Source organism: Salvelinus namaycush, chromosome 2 (assembly GCF_016432855.1).
Source record: "Salvelinus namaycush isolate Seneca chromosome 2, SaNama_1.0, whole genome shotgun sequence".
NCBI classification, from domain to species: Eukaryota; Metazoa; Chordata; class Actinopteri; order Salmoniformes; family Salmonidae; genus Salvelinus; species Salvelinus namaycush.
Genome location: NC_052308.1, coordinates 80,209,571 through 80,228,428, shown reverse-complemented (window position 1 = coordinate 80,228,428; position 18,858 = coordinate 80,209,571). Strand labels below are relative to the sequence as shown.

The 18,858-nt window shown below is 40.6% G+C and overlaps 1 protein-coding gene across 1 annotated transcript; it reads left to right on the top strand.

Annotated features, from left to right (window-relative positions):
• Positions 1-11,755: 11,755 nt before the first annotated feature.
• Positions 11,756-14,122, top strand: LOC120023796 (GTPase IMAP family member 4-like). The gene is made up of 3 exons (XM_038967910.1): positions 11,756-11,777; positions 12,771-13,413; positions 14,107-14,122. The coding sequence occupies exons 1-3, from the start codon at positions 11,756-11,758 to the stop codon at positions 14,120-14,122; spliced, it is 681 nt and encodes a 226-aa protein (XP_038823838.1).
• The last annotated feature ends 4,736 nt before the right edge of the window (positions 14,123-18,858 follow it).

Below are 18,858 nucleotides of genomic sequence, written 5' to 3'. Positions count from 1 at the left end.
CAACTTCTAACAATAATAATATTTTGTCATTTTGGATTATATTAATTGAGACAGTTTTATAACTTGTGTTCATGCTGTTCTGCAACATAAAACAATTATCAAGGTTACACAATCCGTGACGTCACTGCTTTGAGTTTGCATAGGACTACAGAACATATTGCCATCTACTGGGCAGGTTGTGTTACTACATTTGATTCCCCTCCACTGTCATTCAGTGTGTAGAAGAGATACCCATCTGAACAACATGCATCCAGCTGCAGACCCACAGCAGATTGTCTATCACTACAACTGGCCTGTCACTGAAATCAATACTACTGGCCGTGGAGAATCCCGACCACACGCACATCAACTCTTGGCATAATCCTAGCTCTCTTTCTTCCTTTCATAGATCCTTTTCCTAATTATTATTATTTTTTTTTATTATTTTTTTTTTTTTTTTTTTTTTTTCTTCTTTTTATTTGGGGTGGATCAGCTTAATATTGCGGAAAGAATGTTGCTTCCAATGTAATTGTCTGCATCATTTCCAATCCCCCATATTTTTTTGGGTAAATATATATATCCATACACGCATGCATACATATATACATATATACATACACATACCTATATAGACATACATACTTTTTTAAAGAATATACCTTTATTATTATTCCCCGCAACCCTACCACCGCTCCCCCAATTGGAGTAAACTAATAAACACTTCTGCTTTTACCTTCAATTTATACATCTTATACCTATTTTACAGACACAGACTACTTTATAATAGTTCTCTCTTGTTTGTTCTTAGTCCTTCCTCTATTTCTGTTGTCCATCCAATTTTATTTCCACTTGTAACTGTGCTATTTCACAAAAGCTCCGCACCTATACAAATTTCACAGATCCCGTATGCCCTACATTGTTTATCTTGTTATTAGTCCCACCCTTCAGTTCCACTCAACCCTTCCCATCTATCTTCCAACATCATCCATTTCGGATTTTTATTTGCCATATATTTTTCAACTGTGCTGTGATGCTTCACAAAAGATTTGAACCTTCCTATTCTCATAGCTTCTACAGATTGTAAATTAAAAATAAACATTTTTGCTAAAATAATTATTATATTATTGATTGATTGACTATGGCTTTTCAAATCCCCCAGTATTGCTATCTGTAGCGTTAGTTCTAGGCAAATGTTGCAATTCTTCAGCCATTCCTGGACCTGTGACCAAAAACGAGCTACATATGGACAATACCAAAATAAATGATCTAATGACTCTGCCTCCTCACAACAGAATCTGCAGAGCTGGGAAGATTGTATACCCCATATATATAACATTCTATTAGTTGCAAGAATTTTATACAGTAATTTAAATTGAAAAATTCGAAGTTTTGAATCCGGCGTTGTTTTGCGTATCAATTCATAAACCATGTGCCATGGAATGGGTACATCGAAAATCTCTTCCCAACTATTTTGCAATTTATATGGCACAGCTGTCAGTTTTTTGGTCCTTAAATGAAATTGGTATATGTTTTTATTTATCACACTTTTCTTTAACCATTTATGTTCTTTAATACAGGGCCGACATACAAGTTCCTTACTTTTTTCCCCTTCTACTTGCCTCTTCCATTTTTGTGGTAATGCTGCAATTAATTGGTTGTAATTTTGGGTAGAGCAGACATTTCCATATGTCTGTGTTAGCTGCATGTGTGACATAACTCCACCAGTCCTATTTATGATATCATTCACAAAAATTATACCTTTTTTAAACATTTCTTCGATAAATACAGTTTTTTTATCAATTACTATATTTGAATTTAACCACAATATTTGTTGTACTATTTGTTCCGTCCTTTCAGGTGGATTAAACTGAAATTGCAACCAACTTTCTAAGGCTTGTTTAAAAAATAAGGATATTTTGGAGATTATTTCCTTTTCAAACAACCGAAAGTGAGCAGGTGTAATCTGAATAAAGGGAAAAAGGCCCTTCTTGAACATAGGATGAGACATTCGTACCAATTTACTAGAGAACCAGTTTGGATTTAAGTATAACTTTTGTATGACTGATGCCTTTAGTGAGAGGTCTAATGCTTTAATATTTAATAATTTCTGCCCTCCGAATTCATATTCGTTATATAAATAGGCCCTTTTAATTTTATCTGGCTTGCCGTTCCAAATAAAATGGAATATTTTTTGTTCATATAATTTAAAAAGCAGGTCACTAGGTGTAGGCAAAACCATAAGCAAATAGGTAAAATGTGATATGACTAAAGAGTTAATCAGGGTGATTTTTCCACAAATAGACAAGTATTTTCCTTTCCATGGTAGCAAGATCTTATCTATTTTTGCTAACTTTCTATAAAAATTTATTGGAGTGAGATCATTTCTTTCTTTTGGGATTTTTATACCGAGTATGTCCACATCTCCGTCAGACCATTTAATTGGTAAACTACATGGCAATATAAAATGTGTCTTTTTTAGTGATCCAATACGTAATATGGTACATTTATCATAATTTGGTTTTAATCCAGAGAGGATAGCAAAGGTATCTAGATCCTCTATGAGGCCGTGGAGAGACTCTAGTTGTGGTTTTAAAAGAAAACATGAATCATCAGCGTACAATGACACCTTAGTTTTTAAGCCACGGATTTCTAATCCATTAATATTAATGTTTGATCTAATTTTAACAGCTAACATTTCGATGGCAATAATAAATAGATATGCCGATAGTGGACAACCTTGTTTTACTCCTCTAGATAGTTTAAAACTTTCTGAGATGTAGCCATTATTTACTATTTTACACCTAGGGTTACTATACATAATTTTAACCCATTTTATAAGAGATTCCCCAAAATTGAAATATTCTAGGCATTTATATATAAACTCCAGTCGTACTTTATCAAAAGCCTTTTCAAAATCAGCTATGAAAACCAGACCTGGTGTCCCCGATATTTCATAGTGTTCTATTGTTTCCAGTACTTGCCTTATATTATCTCCAATGTATCGTCCATGTAAAAAACCTGTCTGATTAGGATGAATAATATCTGACAAAACTTTTTTTATTCTATGCGCCAAGCATTTTGCTAGGATTTTTGCATCACAACACTGAAGTGTAAGAGGTCTCCAATTTTTTAATTGGACTGGATCTTTATATATACCACTTGGGTCCTGTTTCAGTAATAACGATATCAGACCTTCTTGTTGCGTGTCTGATAATCTACCATTTATATAGGAGTGGTTAAAACAAGCTAATAATGGTCCTTTGAGTATATCAAAAAAAGTTTTGTATACTTCCACTGGTATGCCATCCAGCCCTGGAGTTTTCCCATCCTTAAAGGCCCCAATTGCATCAAGCAGTTCCTCCTCTGTAATTTGGCCTTCACATGAGTCTTTCTGTACAGATGTTAATTTTACATTATTAATAGGAAAAAAATCCATACAATTAGTTTCAGTTAGTGGAGATGGAGGAGCCTGAAACGAAAACATATTCTTAAAGTACTTTACTTCCTCTTTCAAAATATCATTTGGTGAATCATGCGTGACTCCATCATTTGTAACAAGTTTTAATACATTTTTTTTGGTAGCATTTCTATATTGAAGATTGAAAAAGAATTTGGTGCATTTTTCCCCATATTCCATCCAGTTCGCTTTATTTTTATAATATATTACACTGGATCTTTCTTGAATAAGTTCCTCCATTTCTTTTTGTTTTTCCTCTAACTTATTCTGTGCCTCTATGGTACCGTTTTTATTGCTATCTAACTGTACTGTTAGTCCTTCAATTTCCTTTGTTAATATGGACTCTTTTGATCTAAATTCCCTTTGTTTTATAGATGAGTACTGAATTGCATGGCCTCTAAAGGCACACTTAAAAGTGTCCCATACAATAAGGGGATCTGCTGTACCTATGTTATGTTTGAAAAAGTCAGTTATAAAATCTTCTGTCCTAGTTCTAAACAATTTATCATCTAGTAGACTTTGATTAAATTTCCAATATCCTCGCCCACGTGGAAATTCTGTAAGAGAAATATATATGCCAATTATGTGATGATCCGACCGCATTCTGTCCCCTATCAACACTTTTTTAACTTTTGGTGCCAGAGAGAATGGTATAAGAAAGTAGTCAAGACGACTAGCTTGATTCAGCCTCCGCCATGTATATCTCACTAAATCAGGGTATTTAAGTCTCCATATATCCACTAATTCCAATATATCCATGACATTCATGATTTCCTTAAGTGCCTGAGGGTGATAGTTTGTAGTGTGAATTCCTTTCCGGTCTATAGAGGTATTTAAGACCGTATTAAAATCTCCCACTATAATAATAGAGTCTAGTGTTGCTTGTAGAGTTGATAAATTCTTATATATATTTTCAAAGAAGCTTGGATCATCATTATTCGGACCGTATAGGTTAACAAGCCATATTTGTTTATTGTCCAATAACATATTTAAAATAATCCATCTACCTTGAGGATCTGTTTGGACAATTTGCACATTTGGATCAAAATTATTGTTAATTAAAACCATCACCCCTTTTGAATTTCTTTGCCCATGGGAGAAATATATTTTGCCCCCCCAGTTCTTTTTCCACAAAACTTCATCTAAAACTGTTGAATGGGTTTCCTGTAAACAATAGATATTATAATCCTTCTCTTTTAGCCAGGTAAATACTGATCGTCTTTTCTTATTATCTGCTAAGCCATTACAATTGTAACTGGCTATACTTATTTCACCACTTACCATAATGAGACACACCTTTCATTCTTTTAATCAGAATATATTTTTGTAAACGTACTATTAAAAAGTAACATAATAATTGAGTGTCTATATAGTTGTACCATGATATTTGCATTTCTACTAAGTAAACCTCCAATTGGTCCCTACTATTCCACCCGCTAAAAGGCCTCATCTCGAGATGGCTTGTCATCCCAATGCCCGGTAGACCACCCTCGACCCCCTGTATCCCATAGCCCTGAACCGACTGGGATCCATTCTTTGAAAAGAGCATACAGTGCCATTTACCGAATTGAAGAAGATCAATTACCATATGCATTTCCATTGCCCTCACCTCGATTTGTATTATATATATCTGTGGATCATCCTCTATTGTCCCTAACATCTTTTACTTCTTCCTTCGCAACAGTTGTGGGATACACACATACACCCACACACACTCAGCCCTTACCCCCACACAACCATAAGCTCACTTTCTCAACAATTGCACCATCCCAGAGCCCAACTCAAGATGGGTCATGATTTACAAATGCACTTGCAGTTGCAGCTGCATGAGAAGGCCTGCAAGACCGCACAAAAAATTAGCAAAAATTGAGAGATTTATTTACCATTGTCATATCCTAGATAATGGAGGTCAAATGTACACCTTATTCCTGAAACACCCACAATACGGCCACCCGTCATGACCATGTCCCCACGCATCTCCATGCAGTCCGACTTTGATTTTGTGCCGCCAGGGCCACAATAATATACCCCCTCTCTGAATGTCCGAGTGTGACCCCCTCCCCATGGGTTACTGCAGCTAGTGTTGCCAGCACTGCCACTGCCTGGGTGGGGGCACCCCACCGGAATCCCCACCGGCTAGGTACAAGGTCGTCAAGGTTCTCATTAGCAGCTTTGAGAATTTCCTTGTATATTATGCTCTCCCTTTATGGGGCTTTGGCTTTGCAGGACCAACCCTGCCAAGCAGGCTCAGAATCTTGAGGGGGCAGTGCTGCTCTTGGTCTCTGACCTCATTTTAGCTGCATACAGACCGCTTACAGCGGGCACATAAAACAGTTAGGGACTTCTCCTTAGTATCTGGGTCATTCAGGTGGGTGTCTAGGGTATAGTGCCATGGACCGTACCATTAAAATAGGATAATAAATAATTAGATATAATTTATAAAAAAATAAATAAAAAATGTAGTTCTCCATGATAGGACAATAAATAAATAAGACGTATAATTCATTATAAAGGTACATCCATCATCTGAACAACATTGAAAGCCCTCTCATACCCGGCTCACAGCAATACATTGGCTCTGGGATATGCAACCATTTCATTACTCACTCACTCAACTTTCCAAACATAACAAATAAAATAAAAAATAAACACAAATTATTTCAAATTCCTAATTATTTTACCACCTCTATAAACTTGATAACGGTAGACGTATTATTAAACCGTGGTACTAAGCATGCCAGTGTTACCAATGTCTTACTGTGGGCCAGTTTCCTGGACCCAGAACACATCTTCTCAGGACTGAAAGACATTGTCTATAGATAATCCCAGTGGCATTCCCCAGTCAATAAGACGTAGTAGCAGAAGCTGTATTAGTGGAGTAGTGGTTGTAATGCATTAGATGAAGCATAAGTTCTATAAACACCAAAGAGGTGTTTATAGAAGAGTTCTCTTCTGAGTCTGTGACTTCACAATATGAGGATGTCCAGAGGATGAAGAGTACAGCTTCAGACACTACTGAAACCAGAGGTTGTGGAGGAGTAACAGGAGGAGGAGGTGGAGTAGGTGCAGCAGCAGAAGGAGCAGCAGCAGCAGGATAAAGAGCTGGAGGAAGAAAAGCAGGAGTAGTAACAGAAGGTGTACTAGCAGGAGTAACAGCAGGAGGAGTATCACTACTAGCTTTGGAAATACCAGCAGGAGTACTAGGAGGAGTAACAGGAGGAGTAACAGGAGGAGCAACAGGAGGAGCAACAGGAGGAGGAGTAACATAAGACGTACCAGCAGCAGGAGGAGTACTAGGAGGAGCAACAGGAGGAGCAACAGGAGGAGTACCAGGAGGAGTACTAGGAGGAGTACTAGGAGGAGCAACAGGAGGGGGAGTATCACTACTAGCTTTGGGAATACCAGCAGGAGTACTAGGAGGAGTAACAGGAGGAGCAACAGGAGGAGTACTAGGAGGAGTAACAGGAGGCGTACTAGGAGGAGCAACAGGAGGAGCAACAGGAGGAGGAGTATCAGAAGACGTACCAGTAACAGGAGGAGCAACAGGAGGAGTACTAGGAGGAGCAACAGGAGGAGTACTAGGAGGAGCAACAGGAGGAGTACTAGGAGGAGCACTAGGAGGAGCAACAGGAGGAGTACTAGGAGGAGCATCAGAAGACGTACCAGTAACAGGAGGAGCAACAGGAGGAGTACTAGGAGGAGCAGCAGGAGGAGTACTAGGAGGAGCAACAGGAGGAGCAACAGGAGGAGCACTAGGAGGAGTACTAGGAGAAGCAACAGGAGGAGTACTAGGAGGAGCAACAGGAGGAGTACTAGGAGGAGCAACAGGAGGAGTACTAGGAGGAGCAACAGGAGGAGTACTAGGAGGAGCAACAGGAGGAGCACTAGGAGGAGCACTAGGAGGAGCAACAGGAGGAGTACTAGGAGGAGTACTAGGAGGAGCAACAGGGGGAGGAGTAACATAAGACGTACCAGCAGCAGGAGGAGTACTAGGAGGAGTAACAGGAGGAGTACTAGGAGGAGTAACAGGAGGAGTACTAGGAGTAACAGGAGGAGGAGTATCAGAAGACGTACCAGCAGCAGGAGTAGTAACAGGAGGAGTAACAGGAGTACTAGGAGGAGCAACAGGAGGAGGAGTAACAGAAGACGTACCAGCAGCAGGAGTAGTAACAGGAGGAGTACTAGGAGGAGCAACAGCAGGAGTAGTAACAGAAGACGTACCAGCAGCAGGAGTAGTAACAGGAGGAGTACTAGGAGGAGCAACAGCAGGAGGAGTAACAGAAGACGTACCAGCAGCAGGAGTAGTAACAGAAGACGTGCCAGCAGCAGGAGTAGTAACAGGAGGAGCAACAGGAGGAGTAACAGAAGACGTACCAGCAGCAGGAGTAGTAACAGGAGGAGTAACAGGAGGAGTACTAGGAGGAGCAACAGCAGGAGTAGTAACAGAAGACGTACCAGCAGCAGGAGGAGTAACAGGAGGAGTACTAGGAGGAGCAACAGCAGGAGGAGTAACAGAAGACGTACCAGCAGCAGGAGTAGTAACAGAAGACGTGCCAGCAGCAGGAGGAGTAACAGGAGGAGCAACAGAAGGAGTAACAGAAGACGTACCAGCAGCAGGAGTAGTAACAGGAGGAGTAACAGGAGGAGTACTAGGAGGAGCAACAGTAGGAGGAGTAACAGAAGACGTGCCAGCAGCAGGAGGAGTAACAGGAGGAGCAACAGTAGGAGGAGTAACAGAAGACGTGCCAGCAGCAGGAGGAGTAACAGGAGGAGTAACAGAAGACGTACCAGCAGCAGGAGTAGTAACAGGAGGAGTACTAGGAGGAGCAACAGCAGGAGGAGTAACAGAAGACGTGCCAGCAGCAGGAGGAGTAACAGGAGGAGGAGTACTAGGAGGAGCAACAGCAGGAGGAGTAACAGAAGACGTACCAGCAGCAGGAGTAGTAACAGGAGGAGTACTAGGAGGTGCAACAGCAGGAGGAGTAACAGAAGACGTACCAGCAGCAGTATCACTACTGGCGTTGGGAATACCAGCAGGAATAGTAGGAGGAGCAGCATTTGCAGAGATAAAAAAAAAAACGTACACCGAAATCAACAAGAGCCGGGTGGAAAAGAGAAAGCCTCTGAAAAGGAAGAACAGATCTGGTTAACAACAACAATTAAACTACATGAGAGTTTATCGTATGTTTGTTTCTCTAGTTAAGACTAATGTAAAATGTATGTGTTCAAATTATAAAAACAAACATCAATATACCTTTATGGAAGAAACTTGTGTACTTTTTAAAATCAGTCTATCCCTCTTATTTATCTTCATATTTTTTTAACGGCACCCCAAAAAACGTATTCTTACACTTACAATGTAAATGTTACTATCATGTTTGTGTTGTGAAACATGGGTCATTTCATGGTGTTTTTAAAATAAGATTACATTTGTCTATTGTGCCTTGCATTCAATATAAAATACAAAATATTTTATTGTACCATTATTAAATGGGTGTGGCGTTAGATGCACCATGATCAAACATGTATGAGATTCCATTACGGGTTAACGTTATACAGGAAACAAATGTGAACCTCCCATGTCACCTGTAGTCAGACTCAATGCATAGGTTGACAGAAAATCGACTTTGTGGGGATTCATTTCGTTTCGGAGTCGGTTGGATAGAAGATCCTACAGCCACTTTGTTCATTTGAAGACAAAGGTAACGTTTAGATTTGTCATCTGCTCCCGCGGGAACCATAGGCTACTGCAGAGTTCCATAAAAAAAGAGCATCTGTGCGCATTATTTCAATTTAACAATAATACTTTGTAATTTAGGATCATATTAATTGAGACAGTTGCATATCTTGTTCAGTTAGTACTGCAGCATTCAAAAATAAATCAAGATTACACAATCCGTGATGTCACTACTTTCAGTTTGAATAGGCCTACCATCTACTGGGCAGGTTGCCATCTACTGGGCAGGTTATGTTACTACATTGGATACCCCTCATTCAGTGTGTAGAAGAGATGGGTGTGACGTGGAAACACATTGTTAAAGTAACTTAACGTGGAAATCTTCTATTATAAAGCCTTCGATACAGTGGAACATGAGTTTCTATTTCTCTCCCTTGAGAAATTTGTTTTTGGGGAATATTTTGTAGTACTATTAAAACTCTTTATATGAATGAGAACAGTTCAATTAAAGCATGGCACTTCTAGATTTGATTTGAAAAGAGGAATTAGGCAAAGTTGCCCATATTTCGCCTTACCTCTTCCTGCTTGCAACCCAACTTCTTACAAGTTTTGTTAAATCCAGTAATATAAAAGGGATCTCTATTGCGGACAGAGATATTATCATAAGTCAACTTGCAGATGACACAACCCTCTTTTGAAAGATGCTGACCAGATTCCTAGAGCAGTCAATGTGATAAATATATTTTCCAAAGAATCTGGTCTTTGCCTAAAAATTAATAAGTGTGAATTGTTTGCTGTTAAAGACTGTGTGATACCCTCTACATGCAATATTCCAGTCAAGAAAAAAGTAACATACCTTAGGATTACCATATCTAAGGATCAACAGGAAAGATGCTCATTAAATTTTATACCTATGATTGAAAAAAACAAAAAGAAGTTGAACCATTGGTTGCAGAGGGATTTATCCTTGAAAGGTTGAGTATTGCTTTCTAAAGCTGAAGGTATCTCCAGACTTACTTATGCAGCCCAGTCCCTACATCTTGACAACTAAATAGGTAAAGCGGTTGACCAGGTGCTTTTCAACTTCATCTGGAAAAATCATACACATTATATTAGGAAATCTGTCATTATGAATATGGTGACTCAATTTTTTTTTGATTTTCTACTTTGAATAATACTTTTAAGATAAATTGGGCTAAACGTTTCTTAAAGAATCCTACTTCAATTTGGAATTTCATCCCTCATATCTTCTCCCGTTTTGGTGGCCTCAATTTCATGTTACTTTGTAACAATAACATTGATAAGATTCCTGCAAAATTATCTGCTTTTCACAGACAAGTATTCTTAGCGTGGTCGTTAATATATAAACATAATTTTTCCCCGCATAGGTATTTAATTTGGAACAATAAGGACATTTTGTAAAGAAACAAGTCTTTATTTTTTAAGAACTGGTTCAATAATCATATCCTGCTGGTGAGTCAACTTCTTAATGCAGATGGATTGTTACTCAATTATGAGGATTTTTATCTCGTTACAATATCCCCGTAACACCTAGAGAGTTCACCATAGTCTTTGATGCTATTCCATCTGGAACACTCATGTTGTTTAGAGGTGTAGCCAGACCTCACCTTCTTGACCTACCCTCGGCTTAATCCAGTTGACTCTCCAATAGGGAAAATACATTTCTCCTTGCTCCCTCAGAACAATAGGTCTATACGTGCTTTATTTCATTTACATTTAAGTCATTTAGCAGACGCTCTTATCCAGAGCGACTTACAAATTGGAAAGTTCATACATATTCATCCTGGTCCCCCCGTGGGGAATGAACCCACAACCCTGGCGTTGCAAGCGCCATGCTCTACCAACTGAGCCACACCGGACCACATTTCAAAGGGATATTGTATCCATTCCTTATGTCACAAGTTACTGGAATACATTGGTCACTAATATCTGTAGGGAAAAAGTCTGGTTATTACCACACAAACACTTGCTTGTTAACAAGGTCAAAGAGGTCTCTTTCAGAATGATCCATAAGTATTACCCTGCGAATCATTACCTGAAGAAACTTAAAAAAAGACATTAACATTGATTGTACTTTGTGTTGAGCATCCAGAAACAGTTTCACATTTATTTTGCGATTGTCTACATGTAAAACAATTATGGAAAGATATTCAGTTTTATAATTATTAATATTCTTGATGACTTTTGTTTGTTGTTTTTTAATGGGAGAATGTGCTGCTCGGTTTCCTTAACCATAATAAAGACAAAGAAACAATTTTACCTTATAAATCTAATTGTGATAATGGCAAAATTTCATTTTCATAAATGTATATTCACGAATTTAAAAAAAACAAGCTTCTGTGGTTTCTATCAGGAATTCGAGCAGTACATGAAGACCATTCTACATTCTTCCAATAAGAAAGCTGTTAAAGACAATCAATGTGTGTGCATCTTTTAAGGTCTTTGTATAATCTGTCATTTGTTGTACCCCCTAGCATATGTTATCATTGTCTGTTTGTATACTTCTTATATGTATACTGATTTTTCTCCAATAAAAAAATAAAAAGTGGAAATCTTCTATATGAATACTATAGGATGGTAAAAGATGTTTGTAATTTCAGAGCGTCCTCCAGGAGAAAGATATGTCATCTTCGTCTGGTACAGGTAAGTCTGTCAGGGTTGTGGAGAAGTTCTTAAATCTATTTTGAACTACTAGAGCATGTTGTCAGTACAATTTACTCTAACAATGTGCTCTGTTTTTATATCAACAGTGGAGAGGAAGAGGAGAGTTAGCATTTCAGTACCTCCCGACAGTAAGTATTGACTGAGTAGTGCTCTCTCTTTTCACACACACGTCAGGTATGCTAGCGGTCCAGAGCATTGGGCCAGTAACAAAAAAGTAACTGGTTCCAATCCCCGTGCTGACTAGGTGAAAAATCTGTTGATGTGCCCTAGTTGCTCCAGGGTCCCCATCAATAATAGCTGATCCCTTGCCCCCACTCTCAGGGTGAGATTTGCAACAAAAAAAACTAAAGCCAATACACACTTGTACATGTGAGAGAACAACAATATTAATAATAAGGGTGCTTCCATTTATCTTAACTCCACAATCTGGCAAGTCCAGTCAGGGAAAATAAAAAATGTTTAATGCATTTGTTGTGCACTGAATATTGCTGATAATCAAAGGGCATTAAGTCTATTAAAAGGTACAATATGTAACTTTTTGGGAGACCACACCAAATTCACATAGAAATTTGAGTTATAGATCTGTCATTCTCATTGGAAGCAAGTCCAAGAAGCGGTAGATATGTTCTATTTCTAGGCTTCCCGATCTGGAGTTTCGTTTTTGCATCTTTTACTTTGTTTCGTACACCAGCTTAAAAACTGCTGAAAATATGTTTAGAGAAAATATATTTCACAGCAGTTTAGGTGGCACAATGATTCTGGCTAATCAGCTGTTGTCTGCTAGGGATGGACACCAAGTGTGACACCAATCAGGCCCTCGAGGACTGGAGTTGCCCACCCCCTGATCTACACATACTTGTTTTGTCACAATCTGAAATTTGGCTGACTATTAGAATTTATCAACCAGGAAATGGCACAACGATATCTGTATAGTGTACCTTTAAAGCCTGTCTGTAACTGTTTCTTCTATAGTGTCTAAAGAACCAGATAACTCTGATCTGAGGATTGTTCTGCTTGGTCCGGTTGGAGCAGGGAAGAGTGCAACAGGAAACACCATCCTTGGGAGAGAGGCTTTTAAAGTGGACTCATCTCCTGAGTCGGTCACCAAAGCATGTGAGAAACAGAGTAGGGAGGCAAATGGGAGGAAGATTGAAGTGTTGGACACCCCAGGACTGGGCGAGGACAGGAGAAGTGAGATAGCCAGATGCATCATGGACAAGTCAGTCCCGGGACCCCATGTGTTCCTGCTGGTGGTAAGGTTGGGGGTAAGGTTGACAGAGGACGAGAGGAACACTGTGAAGTGGATCCAGCAGAACGTCGGAGAAGATGCCTCGGACTACACCATGATATTAGTCACCTGTGCTGATTCACCCCGACTCAGAGGAAACACAGTGGATGACTACGTGAAACAGAACCAAGACCTTAAGACACTCATCGACAGCTGTGGAGGCAGATATCACTCATTTAATAATGATGATAGCGAGGACCACAATCAGGTCACAGAGCTGCTGGAAAAGATAGCAGAGATGGTGGAGGTGAATAAAGAGGGGCACTACACCAACAAGATGGACCAGAGTGCTCAGAGTGAGATCACTGCCCAGAAGATACAGAGCAGGTCTACAACTTGGGGCACTACAGCAGCAGCTCTTCTGGCAGCAGCCATTACGTTGTTAATACTCTCAGGAGTAGTGAGAGTAGCGGAACCAACAGACCTAGCGGAACCAACAGTAGCAACCGGACCAGCATTGGGATTAGCGAAACTAGCGAGATCAAGAGGAAGAGCTGGACCAGCATTGGTAGTACCAACAGAAGTAATGCGAGCAGCAGTCAGACCAGCATTGGAAGAAATAAAAGGCATATTGGGAGTACTAGTAGGGGTAGCAGGCGTAGCATTGGTAGCACTAGCAGGGGTAGATGGACTAGCATTGGTAGTAGCAGCAGGTATGGCAGGAGTAGCAGGGTCAGCAGTAGGAGTTGCAGGACTAGCATTGGGAGTACCAGCAGGAGTAGCAATAATAGCAGGAACAGGACTAGCAGGAGTGGCATTAGTAAAGATTTTCCAATGGTATCAAAATAGACAGCATAATGGACAGGAGAGGGGTGGAAAACAGAAAGCCTCCTAAAATAAGTACAGATCTGGTTAACAACAACACAAAGATACTAGATGTGAGAGTTCTGAAGTGTAAAATAGATTAAAGTCTGGGTAGAATGGCAGGGCGGTAACACAGTGGGTATGTCTGCATGAACAGAAAGAGAGGGTAGCCTTTTGACCTTTTATTGAATAGATGTGCATCTTCGGTCTTCGTAGGGTTCAGACGGTGTAACTGTTAACAAAATGATGGCGATGTCAAGGAACAAACAAAAGCACAATGTTGATGCAAAACCCAAATGAAGTATTCCACATGCTAGTGTTACACAATGAGCAAATAAGAGAGGTGCACAACAATCAAACAGGAAACAATATCAATCTACATAACAGTACAAACTACATACCTGACATTTACTCCTGAGGTGCTGACTTGCTGCACCCTCGATAACTTCTGTGATTATTATTATTTGACCATGCTGGTCATTTATGAACATTTGAACATCTTGGCCATGTTCTGTTATAATCTCCACCCGGCACAGCCAGAAGAGGACTGGCCACCCCTCATAGCCTGGTTCCTCTCTAGGTTTCTTTCTAGGTTTTGGCCTTTCTAGGGAGTTTTTCCTAGCCACCGTGCTTCTACACCTGCATTGCTTGCTGTTTGGGGTTTTAGGCTGGGTTTCTGTACAGCACTTCGAGATATTAGCTGATGTACGAAGGGCTATGTAAAATAAATTTGATTGAATTTGATAAAATAAAATTTAAAAAATAAATTTGATTGATACCTTGGCTGCCGCTCACAGGCCATGCTCACAGGCCATGCTCACAGGCCATGCTCACAGGCCATGCTCACAGGCCATGCTCACAGGCCATGCTCACAGGCCATGCTCACAGGCCATGCTCACAGGCCATGCTCACAGGCCATGCTCACAGGCCATGCTCACAGGCCATGCTCACAGGCCATGCTCACAGGCCATGGCACCTCTGATTGATCTGTGCTGTTTGGTTGAGAGATAACTAATGACTGCAGGTCATTTAAAGGGATAGCCCCAACCCTTTCAGGTGGTGGTGATCTAGTTGATTAGTTGTGTGTGTCGACCAATGAGGAGCAGGCTCCCCTCCTACTCGGGAGGGGTTTCGTACAAGTAGTTGTTTCTCTTGGAAGAAACATTTAAATGCTTTTTTAAAAAATGTGTTGAAACCATGATCTTATGGTCATATCCCATTGAGTATTGTTGGTCTATTGCCATTTCATTTTTTCTTCATTTTTTTATGGGATGTTTAGGGATCAAACTAAATGTGCTCTTACAGTTTCAATGTAAATAATATTACTATCATGTCTGTGTTGTGAAACATGGGTCATTTCATGGTGCTTTTTTTTATGGTGTATTTAAAATAACCCATGAAGGATATTTAACCCATTATATTCTATTCTGTCCCTTTGTACCTTGCATGCATGTAAGAAAATAAAACACCAACTATTTGATTGAGATTTTGTATGCCGTTTTGTTAAACCAAAGTATTTAAGGAGAATTTGATTTATTTATGTACTGCTGTCTGCTGTCTAAAGATGGCGCCGACATAGAGGGCAGCCTCACTTCCAGTCCTTAGGAAACTTTGCAGTATATATTTTTAAATGTATTATTTCTTATATTGTTAGCCCAGAAAATGTTATGTGTTATTACATACAGCTGGGAATAACTATTTTTCACAAGCATTTCGCTACACTCGCAATAACATCTGCTAAACAAGTGTATGTGACCAATAAAATTTGATTTGGTGTCACGCCCTAACCATAGAGAGCTTTTTTATTCTCTATGTTGGTTAGGTCGGGGTGTGACTAGGGTGGGTAATCTAGGTTGTTTTTTTCTATGTTGGCCTGGTATGGTTCCCAATCAGAGGCAGCTGTTTATCGTTGTCTCTGATTGGGGATCATATTTAGGCAGCCATTTCCCCACTGTGTTTTGTGGGATCTTGTTTTTGGTGGTGTTGCCTGTGAGCACTGCATTTGCTGCACGTTTCGTTTGTTCATTTATTATTTGGTTTTGCTAAAGTTTCACTTAGTAATAAAGATGTGGAACTCTATGTATGCTGCGCCTTGGTCCAGTTATTACGATGATCGTGACATTTGGTCATGCACTTTTTTTGGTGATTATGAGTCGGCCATTTATCCAGGACGACTGGCTTTTACAAATCTGTCCAAAATGAGAAAACACAAAGTAATAAAACATAAGATGCTGAAATTGTAGTTCAAGTATGTGTGTATATTTGCATCTGATCGAAATGATAGAAGTAACATTGAGTTATTTGTTACTATGAATATATATTGCTGTATTCTTTTTTTCTCTAATTATTTGAAAATGTTTTTGACAATTTTTCAAAAGAGCATCAGCTGTTCTGGACGACTGTGTGATCACGCTCTCCGCAGCCGATGTTAGTAAGACCTTTAAACAGGTCAACATTCGCAGGGCCAGAGGGATTACCAGGACGTGTACTCCGAGCATGCGCTAACCAACAGGCAAGTGTCTTCACTGACATTTTCATCCTCTCCCTGTCTGAGTCTGTAATACCAACATGTTTCAAGCAGACCACCATAGTCCCTGTGCCCAAGAACACTAAGTTAACCTGCCTAAATGACTACTGACCAGTAGCACTCACGTCTGTAGCCATGAAGTGCTTTGAAAGGCTGGTCATGGCTCAAATCAACACCATTATCCCAGAAACCCTAGACCCACTCCAATTTGCATACCGCCCCAACAGATCCACAGATGATGCAATCTCTATTGCACTCCACACTGCCCTTTCACACCTGGACAAAAGGAACACCTATGTGAGAATTCTATTCATTGGCTACAGCTCAGCGTTCAACACCATAGTGCCCTCAAAGCTCATCACTAATCTAAGGACCCTGGGACTGAACATCTCCCTCTGCAACTGGATACTGGACTTCCTGACAGGCCGTCCCCAGGTGGTAAGGGTAGGGAAAAACACATTTGCCACGCTGATCCTCAACACGGGGGCCCCTCAGGGGTGAGTACTCAGTCCCCTCCTGTACTCCCTGTTCACTCATGACTGTACGGCCAGGCGTGACTACAACACCATCATTAAGTTTGCCGATGACAAACAGTGGTAGGCCTGATCACCGACAATGACGAGACAGCCTATAGGGAGGAGGTCAGAGATCTGGCCGTGTGGTGCCAGGTCAACAACCTCTCCCTCAACGTGATAAAGACAAAGGAGATGATTGTGGACTACAGGAAAAGGAGGACCGAGCTCACCCCCATTCTCATTGACGGAGCTGTAGTGGTGCAGGTTAAGAGCTTCAAGTTCCTTGGTGTCCACATCACCAATAAACTATCATGGTCCAAGCACACCAAGACAGTCGTGAAGAGGGCATGACAAAACCTATTCCCCCTCAGGAGACTGAAAATATTTGGCATGGGTCCTCAGATCTTCAAAAGGTTCTACAGCAGCACCATCAAGATCATCCTGACTGGTTGCATCACTGCCTGGTACGGCAACTGCTCGGCCTCCGACCGCAAGGCACTACAGAGGGTAGTGCGTACGGCCTAGTACATCAATGTAATAGTCCGGTGGCCATTTGATTAATTGTTCAGCAGTCTTATCGCTTGGGGGTAGCCTTTTGGTCCTAGACTTGACGCTCCGGTACCGGTTGACATGCGGTAGCAGAGAAAACATGTCTTGGGTGGCAGGAGTCTATGACAATTTCATGGGCTTTCCTCTGACACTGCCTATTATATAGGTCCTGGATGGCAGGAAGCTTGGCCCCAGTGATGTACTGGGCCGTACGCACTACCCTCTGTAGCGCCTTATGGTCAGATGCCGAGCAGTTGCCATACCAGGCTGTATACTGTATTTCATATGTTGGTAACCATTTTCTAAAAGCACTAATGCACAAGAGGCAGTGATGTATCATGAATACAGCACTGCCTCTTGTGCCTTATTGCTTTTAGACCAACATATTAAAATAACAATGAATTACATATTTTCATTCAAATGTCATTTAATACTTCAATTCATACAATTTCCTTCTTCCACAAGGAGATACACTGCATTCAGAAACTATTCAGTCTCCTTCACTTTTCCACATTTTGTTACATTACAGCCTTATTCTAAAATGAATTAGTTTTTCCCCCCCACATCAATCTACACACAATACCGCATAATGTACAGCACTTTGTGACATCTGATGATGTAAAAAGGGCTTTATAAAACAGCAGGTCAGGGACAAGGTAGCACGTCTGGTGAACAGGTCAGGGTTCTTTCGCCACAGGCTGAACAGTTGAAACTGGAGCAGCAGCACAACCAGGTGGACTGGGGACAGCAAGGAGTCATCATGCGAGGTAGTCCTGAGGCATGGTCCTCGGGCTCAGGTCCTCCGGGAGGGAAGAGGGAGAGAATTAGAGGGAGCATACTTAAATTCACACAGGATATCTGATAAGACAGGAGAATTACACCAGATATAACAGACTAACCCTAGCCCCGAGGCACATAGACTATTGCAGCATAGATACTGGAACCTGAGACAGGAGGGGGGTCAGGGGACACTGTGGCCCACGGGGCCAACCAGGCAGAATATAACTCTACCCACTTTGCCAAAGCACAGCCCCTACACCACCAGAGGGAAATCAACTGATCACCAACTTACTACCCTGAGACAAGGCTGAGTATAACCCAGGAAGATCTCCTCCACCGCACGAAGCAGATGGAGCGCAAAACCGTAAAGAGCTGGAAATTCTAAAGGTTGAGGTTGGGCAGGGAGACAGCGAGGCCTATAACCCTGCTATGTAAGGGATAATCAATGAGGGACTATGAGTTCTATGGAACATCATGAACTACGTGGAAGGTGTGTTCTGAATTCTGATTGGCTGAAAGCCATGGTATATCAGACCGTATACCATGGGTATGATAAAACATTTATTTTTACTGCTCTAATTACGTTGGTAACCAGTT